The sequence below is a fragment of the Platalea leucorodia genome (genome assembly GCF_965183815.1).
Source record: "Platalea leucorodia genome assembly, chromosome: 1".
NCBI classification, from domain to species: domain Eukaryota; kingdom Metazoa; phylum Chordata; class Aves; order Pelecaniformes; family Threskiornithidae; genus Platalea; species Platalea leucorodia.
The window spans coordinates 102,539,716-102,549,460 of NC_138823.1; the positions used below are offsets into that span (position 1 = coordinate 102,539,716).

At 44.2% G+C, this 9,745-nt stretch overlaps 1 protein-coding gene across 1 annotated transcript; it reads left to right on the plus strand.

Moving 5' to 3' along the window:
• The first annotated feature begins 84 nt into the window (after positions 1-84).
• Positions 85-9,342, plus strand: ALDH5A1 (aldehyde dehydrogenase 5 family member A1). The gene is made up of 10 exons (XM_082325554.1): positions 85-399; positions 608-691; positions 1,703-1,873; positions 2,166-2,282; positions 2,720-2,863; positions 3,757-3,900; positions 5,150-5,308; positions 6,517-6,686; positions 7,448-7,506; positions 7,664-9,342. Exons 1-10 carry the CDS (start codon positions 100-102, stop codon positions 7,867-7,869), a joined length of 1,554 nt encoding a protein of 517 aa, XP_082181680.1. The 5' UTR covers positions 85-99; the 3' UTR covers positions 7,870-9,342.
• Positions 9,343-9,745: the final 403 nt, after the last annotated feature.

The following is a 9,745-nucleotide window of genomic DNA, read 5'->3' on the forward strand; positions in this document are numbered from 1 at the left end:
CGAGCCGCCGCTTCTGGCCCGGCCCCTCCGCAGCTCCTCCTCCGGGGCGGCGCGGGGGAGCTCGGCCCGGGCCCCGCCGCCTGTCGCCGGTGCGCGGCCATGGCGAGCCTCCTGCCGCGGCGGGCCGCCGCCGCCCGCCGCCGCCTCCTGCTTCGCCCCTCGCCGCCCCCGGGTCCGGCAGCGGCGCGGCGCGGCAGCTGGGCGCTGCCCGCCGCCCTGGTGCGCCGGGGCGGCCTGGTGGGCGGCCGCTGGGTGGAGACGCCCGCCGCTTTCCCCGTGCTGGACCCGGCCAGCGGCGAGGAGCTGGGCCGGGTGGCCGACTGCGGGGCGGCCGAGGCGCGGGCGGCCGTACGGGCCGCGCACGAAGCCGGCGCCGCCTGGGGCCGCCTCCCCGCCAAGGTGAGCGGCCGCGGAAGATGGCGCCCGCCTGAGCGGCGAGGGCGCCCCGGGCCGGGAGGTCCCGTCCGGCCGGGGCCGCCCGTCCTCCGGCGGGCTTGCGGGCGCGCCCCGGGGGTCTGCCGGGGCTCGGCTTCCCCCTCGGCGAAGCTCGCCCAGGCGCCGGGCCCTCCCTGCGGGCGGCGGCCACGGCAGCCTTCTCTCTTCCCAGGAGAGGAGCGTGCGCCTCCGCAGATGGTACGAGCTGATGGTGGAGAACAAGGAGGAGCTGGCGGCGATCGTCACGGCCGAGAACGTGAGTGCGGCGGCGGGGCCCGCTCTGCCGGGCAGCGGCGCGGTGCCGGCTGCCCCTCCGGGCGGGCCGCCGGGCTCTGCCGGCGTCCAGCCTCGCCGGCCGCCTGGCACCGGCACGCCGACCCCGAAGCCAAGGGCGCGCCGCCGCCGCCGCAACGCCCCGTATGCGTTTCACCTGTCAGCCGCCATCTCTTTTTTTGTTACTTAAAAAAGTTGAGGCTAGCGGACGCGCTGTGCGTTCGCATCGCCCTGTTAGGTCAGCGGATAACGTCTCACGCTTTTCTCTTTCTGGCATACATACAACCCATTATTTCGATGACAATAGTACCTAACGGTCCAGCGGGAACCGGAGCCGCATTGTGCTTCATGGCGCGCAAAAGCATACCTCAGCCTAAGCGCGGTCTTCGTGGCAGAAACGTTTGTGTTTTATCAGTTTCATTGACTCAGAAAAAGTTGCAGTACTGTTAAAGCACGTCTCCGGGTTGGAGTCACCCCCTGTGCTTTGGTTTGCGTCACAGACTGGTGTCCTTTCGGATAACACCATGCTAGAATATATTTCAGCAGCTCCTCTCTGGTGTCCCAGCTGCTAATGGTCATTCAGTCCATGGGATCAGACCTGGAGGTAGTCCAAAGTCATACTCCCCAAAACAAACGTCCCTGGCCTAAACTTGTGCCTGTTTTTGCCATGATTTGCATCTCCTTCAGAGTGGTCATAGCGGCTAACTGCGGAGTTTGTAAATAAGCACACGCTACATTTGCTATTCCAGCTCCTTGCCTTGGGCAGGTATGAATCCAGGCACAACATACAAGATGTTGACTATACAATGACGGTATATCGAAGCCACACCACTATTGCTGCTGCAATCACATGATCGTTTTTGGAGACTGCAGCGTACATGAGGGGGGATGATAAAGTACTCTGAAAAGAACAGAAACTCTGAAATGACTTGTATTTGTTTATATCGCTTCAGTCTGCCGCTTACAGTGTATCTTCAATCTGATTTAATCAAAGGGGAAGCCTCTGAAAGAAGCACAGGGCGAAATTCTGTATTCCGCCTCGTTTCTGGAGTGGTTTGCGGAGGAAGCTCGTCGGGTTTACGGTGATGTCATTCCAGCGTCCGCAAAAGACCGGAGAATCCTGGTGCTGAAGCAGCCAGTAGGAGTGGCAGCCATTATAACCCCAGTAAGTATAGCTGGATTTTTCAAATCATATGAAGGTTTTCAGCTTAGTCCACAGCATGGGGGCTTATGGCTCCTCCTGCCCAGGAAACACCCCTGTAAAGTTTCATTTCTGCCTTGTACTCGCTTCTTGCTGGATTGGCAGCGCTGCTTTTTAATGTTCACTTAGGACAAAGCACATCGCGCAGATCTGTTCAGGTTATCACATAATTACAGAAAACGTCAGCTATTTCTGCAAAAGCAGGAGGCAAAATTTTCACAAGTTTGATTGATTGCACTTTTCTCTCTCATCCTAGTGGAATTTCCCCAGCGCTATGATTACCCGGAAGGTTGGTGCAGCTCTGGCAGCTGGCTGTACAGTGGTAGTGAAACCTGCAGAGGACACACCTTTATCAGCGTTAGCTCTTGGGGAGGTGAGCTTTTAGGCCAAGCTTTACCTTAGCAGTGGACTGAAGCTGTAAATGGGGAGTCAGGTGGGCTTCGAAGATAACTTTGGCCAACTTCGTACATGAAGGAAGGACAAGTTGGCTGAATTGATCCAGAGGTTTTAGTTTAGTAAGAATCTTTGAAAGTTGCCTCTAATATGGTCGAGAGCCTCAAAGAGGACCTGGCCAATTAACTACACAAAACAACTTTATATCTTTCCTTTGGTGACTTTGAATGACAGCCAGCTTAAACCGGAGTGAAGCTGCTCTCTTGACACCATGGCATCTGTTATGAGTTGTGCTGCGCCGTTTTGGCTTCCACTGACGTACAGACTGGTTTCTTCAAAACAATAAACAAACATTAAGTGACTATTCCTCAAACAAAATGTACTGATAATGCAAATTCTGTGTTTCTTTTGTTGCAGCTTGCAAACCAGGCTGGAATTCCAGCCGGAGTGTATAATGTTGTTCCTTGTTCCAGACAACAGACACCAGCTGTAGGGGAAGTTCTGTGCACTGATCCATTGGTAGCCAAAATATCTTTTACTGGCTCCACAGCAACAGGAAAGGTACGTAAGTGCACAGAATATCCTTGAAGATGATTACTGTGGTTATACTGGAAAGGTAGGGGGAAAGTGTGTGCCTTTATACAGAGCCTTCTTCTTTTCAGGCTACTGTACACAGATTGTCCAAATAATTGTGTACTTCTTGAGATACTGTCTGTTTACTTTAATATCAGTACTTCGCAGAAGGATGCCTGCGTGCAACTTCTGGATAATTGCCCTTTATTAAATTATAGTATGAACAGCTCTGTACAGGATGCTCTTGTTTCCTATCATAGGGTGACAACATACGTACTAATAAGAACACTGAAACTGAGTTTCAAAGTTACTATTCAGGAATGGCTTCTGCAGTTGAGAGAAAGTGTTAAGAGAAGTGAGGCCCTTGCATCTCTCCTGTCAACCTTAGTCAATAAGCAATCTTACTCGTCACCATCTCTAAGGAAATCAATAAAACTGCAGAGCATGGCTAGATGATGGTAAAATTCTGTGGGATGGCCGTATGCAGAATGAAGAAAAAGTCTGATATCAAGGCAAATCTTAATCCCAAATTCTGTCGGATCTTGGAAAATTTTGTAAGAGTAGTCAAGATTTTTATTACGAAAAAAGAAAAGAACAAGCAAACAAGAGTGACAATATTAGTGTATAAAAGCCTGACCTGAACTGAAGTTGATGAAAAGCCTTTTCTTCATTATTTCTTGGCCAGAATTTAATCTCTGAAGATTTTAATGAAGGAAATTAGTCCTTGTTTTTGTTATAGGAGAAAACAGATGGTCTAGCATTATAGAGAAGATGCAGATTAATGCCCTGCCAGAGTTAGTTTTTCACTGCCTTCCATCTGTGGTTCCCTAGTTCACATCTGGGAGAGGTACAAATTTCTGTGTCTCCTCTGTTGCCTACAGATATTGCTGAAACATGCAGCTGGCACTGTGAAGCGAGTTTCCATGGAGCTTGGAGGACATGCTCCTTTTATAGTGTTTGACAGCGCCAATGTGGACCGTGCTGTTGCAGGAGCCCTTGCTTCTAAGTATAGAAACTCAGGGCAGGTAAGAGTAACCTTTTTGTCCTTGTTTCTGGAAAGTGAAGCGTTGTACATATAGTTTAAGCTGTAAAAAAAGCTATTTTATGTAAAAGGAAAGCCTAGAACACTTCATTGTGAAGAGAAAGGTGCTGGAGTCACACATGGCTCTGGGCACTCAAGCCAGTTATCAGCAAGTCTGAATAACAACATCTGTAAGATTGTGTGTTCGATTCAAGTCTTTTTTTTGTGTTCTGAAAGCACCCAGCAGGAGTTAAGGGGATTGACATCTGTTAAGGCCCTCACGGGTAGATTTTTCCATAACGAGTAGCTTAGAAAAAGTGATAAGACAGCATTCAAGTGTACGTTGCTTCACACATATTCTACTTAGAGTCAAAAAATTTTTAAGAGCATCACTTTCCAGAACAGTCAGCTGAGCAGGGCTGTGTGGAGACTGTTCCAGCCTAATGAGTATTACCTCTACACGTGAACATGATGTTGACGAACTCCAGCTTTGGAGAAGCAGCAAGTTTTTGGTGGGATTGGGAGGTCATTTGGTTGGGAAAATGTTGCTTGAATAACACAAGAAGAAAACATAAGACTGATCTTGGGAAGAAAGAAAGGAAACAAAACAGAATGGCATGTGGACAAGGGCCACTGAGTGATCAGACACAGACCGCACAAGATCTAACATGAAAAGCACCTCTGCTGCTGCACAGAAGGATAAAGTAGCTGTTACTTTTGAGAAACTGTAGCAATCAAAATAGGAAGCAGTCAGAGCAAAGGGGTAGCACAAATAAGTAGGCCACTGAAAGCACTTAAATTATAGGAAAAAAGCAAACTCAAACTCAATTAATGAAGGAGTTAGTTAGAAAAGAAGACCCCACACCACCAAGTGTGATTTGAGGTTCTGCTGCTCAGTCCAGCATTCTGCAGCCTAATTAGAAGGTCTTTCCTGCAGCTTCTGGACCTTGGTTGATCCATATATCAGAGTCCACAGAACTCACGAAACCTTTTACCGGCATAAGCGACTTAAATTTGGCAGTGTGGCATATTTCACACGCGTACTAACAGCTTGTTGAAGTTGTATTTCTAAAGTGAGAGGGGTGATGAAAGAAACGGCAAAGCTAGGTAACAGCTTAGGATGATGGAGAAGAGGCAGAGGACAGATCACTGCAGTAGCTGGATGCTGTGGCAGGAAGGCCAGAATGAATTCATGGATAGATTAAATACAATATAATCTACTGTTTGTTTTTCCTTTTCATGTTTGTTTTCAGACCTGTGTTTGCACAAACCGTTTCCTGGTACAAAAGGGAATCCATGACATATTTGTGGAAAAGTTTGCTAAAGCTATAGAGAGAGAACTACACGTCGGAAGTGGATTTGATGCAAAAACTACCCAAGGGCCACTAATTAATGAAAAAGCAGTGGAGAAGGTATAAATAAAAGATTTCATTTTTGACATCTTAATTTCCTTTTTATGAACCATAAAGTAACTTTAGATTTCTATTTCACTTTTTTTACGCTTGTTTTGTTAGAATGTATTTGCAGTGTGGCTGCAAGTGTGTTCTGTCCTCCAAGTCCATGTATAATAGAGACAAACGGATGTGGCCACTTAATGTATGATTCCCTTATTTCCATTAAGGGGAAAAAAGGGATTCCTCCTTTAGGAGAAACTGATTCCTCCTGATTGGTTACTTCTTAGCTGTTCTCAAGAACATACACTGAAATTGGATACACTGTGAGAGTTCTGTGGCGATCCTGCACGTCCGAAGCACTGTAAATGACAACTTAGTTTGAAGAACAGTGCCTCTGTTTGGCAAAAGCTAAGCAGAATAATACATTAAGGTTAAAAATACCAGAGCTCTGGATGTTGTCATCCCTTGAAACCTCACATGCATGGTTTGGGTCTTCTGTTTTGGATGACTTGTGACTCCAGGAAATTTTTATTTTTTTTTTAATCACAGTAAGTCACATTTTCTATAGTATTTCACCCTTGCTAAAGTTAAAGATTATTAAATTATGTGGTTCGTACTTTCTAAAATGCTATGGCTCAGTTATATGCAGGCTTGGTTTGAATCCCATTATACTTGAATGCTGCCAGATTCTTTCTGTTTATAAAATAATAGAATATGAAAAGTCAAGAGTTATTTGGGAGACAAAGGATGCAGTACTTTAATTTGTTTCCTTCATGCCTTCCCTTTGTGCATCACAAAAGTATAGTGGGTGTGTGTGTGTATCATATACATCTCTATGTACAAATAAGCAAGCGCTGTATAGAGTCACTTAACTGCCCTTCTGTAATTTCAAAGGACGGTATTCTAGGTGGAGACTGCTACTTCAGTTTTCTCATTACTTTCTTGTCTTTGGATGAATTGTAGATGTAGGGGGTGGAAAATGTTCTTGCCAGTACCATCTTGACTGGGGCCATACTCATAATTCATCCCTCTGAAATTATGTCAGACTGAGAGAAATAAAAATTCAAGAGAAATTTTAAATAATATTGCAAATGGTCTTCTGCAAAGTATAAACCTCTCTCCAAAATCTTCTGTTTAATACTGGAGAGTATTATTTCTTCAGTGGAAAATATACTATTGTTCATTCCTAAAGGCTGACACTGAGATTTTTGTTTTGCATGCCGCAGGTAGAGAGACACATTAATGATGCAGTTTCTCAAGGAGCATCTATTGTGACTGGAGGGAAACGACACAGCTTGGGGAAGAATTTCTTTGAGCCAACATTACTAAGTAATGTTACAACAAAAATGCTTTGTACCCAAGAGGAGACATTTGGCCCTTTAGCACCAGTTATCAAGTAAGATTATTCACTTTCCAGATTAAAAATAGCAATTAAAAAAATCAATGAAAGATTATTTTGAATAAGTACGATTCGAATGACAGTTTGCCAAAAGGTATTTCTGCACGATCTTCTTGTAAGAAGACTGGGGTGCACATGTGAAGACTTACTTTGGATATGTGGTTCGTTTGTTTCTCTTGACCCAATTTTAGCATCTCTGCAACTTTTTGAAAATTATTTTCTTTTAAATTGTATCAGCAGGTAAGCAAGGGTAGATAGCAGCAAAACCTTCGTCAACTTCATGATCTGTGGTATGAAGCAGGAGGCAGGACTTTGCAGTTTGTCATGTGATTTGCTAGTCCTAAGTTTTTCTGACAGAGGATGACTTAGAGCTCTCTCTTCTCCCTGAAACCTTCCCTGCCTCCATCCAGAGCAGTTGGATGTGATGGAAAAACAGTTCTCTCTCATAGTTGAGAGTGCTTGTGAAGTTGGGGAAATTGGTGGGCTAACCCATGTAAAATAAATGTTTTAGCTACCAGTATCTAGGAAGGATAAAAGCAATCTTAACTACTTAACTGTAGTTTAAATTAAGAGTTAAGTGGTAAAAACTCCTCCATTGTTTCAAAGTGAAAATTAAATTAGATATTTAAACTACACTTTTGGAAAAAAACTGTATCTTGACTTTTTTATTTCTGATAAGGCTGTTTCTTCTCAGTAAGTCAGCAAGACGGTAAATGAGCTACAGGCCTCATTTGTATATTTTCTCTTTATATTGACAGATTTGAGACTGAAGCAGAAGCTATTGCTATAGCAAATGCAGCTGATGTGGGTTTAGCAGGTATGCCTCTCTGTCAGATAAATGTATTTCTGTGGGTTTATGAGCTTAAGTGTTAATGGGGTCATGATTTTTAATGTCAGCAAGTCTCTTTTTCACAGTCTTCTGCAATTGTTCTTCCCGATTTTAATTTTCATTCCTGTATCTGTGTGCACGGCAGGGTATTTCTACTCCCAAGATCCAGCTCAGATCTGGAGAGTCGCAGAACAGCTGGAAGTTGGAATGGTTGGTGTTAATGAAGGCATAGTCTCCTCAGTGGAGAGTCCTTTTGGTGGGGTAAAACAGTCTGGCTTAGGGCGAGAAGGTTCAAAATATGGCATCGATGAATACTTAGAAATAAAATATGTTTGCTTTGGAGGCCTATAAAAATCTTCAAAAAGCACAATCCCAACAGCCTGGAAGAGTGCACTGTAGTTTTAATAAGCTTCTTGAACCAGAAATATGTATGAATGAATCTTTTACCTTCTTTAAAACTAAGCAACCCTGTTCTGTATGTGTAGAGATATTTACAGTATTCTGTGCTGCCATACATTTTTACATGTGCTTTCTTTATACATTCAATTTTTCAGCAGTGTTATCACAATGTCCATCATCTTTAGTAAGGAGTAGGGAATAACGCACATTTATTATTCTTGGATTACCCCTGTGTAACTGGGAGGACTTGGGAGACTTGCGCATAACGAAAACAGATCATAACCTATAGCAAGGGGAAACCAGATGACCATTTTCTACTGCCTCCAATGTTTCAGCGTGGATGTGGGAGGCTTTGGGGATGGCAGTCTCCCTTTAGAATTTTGTGTAAATACTCACATTTTCTAATGTGGTTATGATGTGACCTTCTTTTAGAAGCAGGTGTGTCTTTTTTTTTTTTTTTTTTAATTGTGGGAGAATCTGATGCTTATGAAAGGTGAGGAGTTGCTTTTAGCTACAGCTAGGCATCCGTGTACGCAAACGGGCAGCTATTTCAGTGCATGTTAATGCTGGCTGCAGAGCTGCCACCTGTACAGCTTTGGTCTTCTGAGCAAAAAGCTGTAAGAGCGGTCCTGGGAACAGGACAGTCCAGGACAAGGAGCTGCTGGCTTAGTGAGTAGCAGGAGGAAGATGGGATGCTTACTTGCAGGAATAACGTGCAGAATTATAAGGGGCCGCTATAAGGGCTGTGTGAAGGAAGCACAAGTGGTGACATGATAATATAGATAAACTCCCTTCCATAAACAGATTGTGACTCTTCTTGGGTAGAAGTACAGTCACTGATGTAAATGTCGCTCAGTGTCTAAAAGAACATTACTCACCACCTCCAAAGAACATGAGCAGATAGATGGTTCCGTTTCTACGGGCTTTGTGCCTTGAATTGCATGTGTGGTTACACAGGTGAATGTCCATTAGGGAGGAAGGTTTAAACACCTTTGAACTTGGCTAACTTGTGACCTAATAAAGATTTAAATAGAAGTGATTAGAGGTGAGACTTCTACACATCACCTCACTATTTTGTCATCTTCAAAAGATGATGTAAAGCTTCCTTAATACAAAATAAACAATGCTGTTTAAACGTTATTTTAATGGCAGTCAAAAGAAGCACTTTAAACATGTGCACTGTTTATTTGGCAAATGAATCAGCACTGCAGAGGCTAAGGGAAATAAATTTTGTTTCCTGTGTTTGTTAACTTTATTTAGTGGGGCTTTACTCATTAATTATTAAAAATAAATAAAAGAAGGGAACAGAGCTCTTCTTCCTGTACACTAATGAATGTACCCTGTGAAACGGGATATTTTAAAATATTTTATCGAATCAGGCAAGGAGGTACCAGGTAACACAAGACAGACTGGGGTGGGATGGGGAGGGGGGAAGCAAGCTGGAACTGAGTTTCATGGGTTTTTTTTAAAGCACACATAAGGTAGCATTGACTGCTACTTATTATTTCCACATATTTTTTATGGTTATATTTGTGTGATGCTTGAGACCAGGTGGGTCTGGAGCACACTATCTGTCCGTAGAGCGTGCATCATGCCAACCAAAGGGCAGTTAAAGGATGCTTACTGCCCTTCCAGTAATTTCCAATGCACCTAAAATGCATATTTAAGATAGTGAGGACTTAATACTGTTATCAGTTGCAGCATATGTGCTTGTTGGCAAGAACAAAAAAAAGGATGGCCTATTTCTACACTAGCAGCAAGAAACCTTCTAGCCAACTTCGAAGCTTACACTATTGAGTGCACAGGCTGCCTGAATTTGGGGAATACA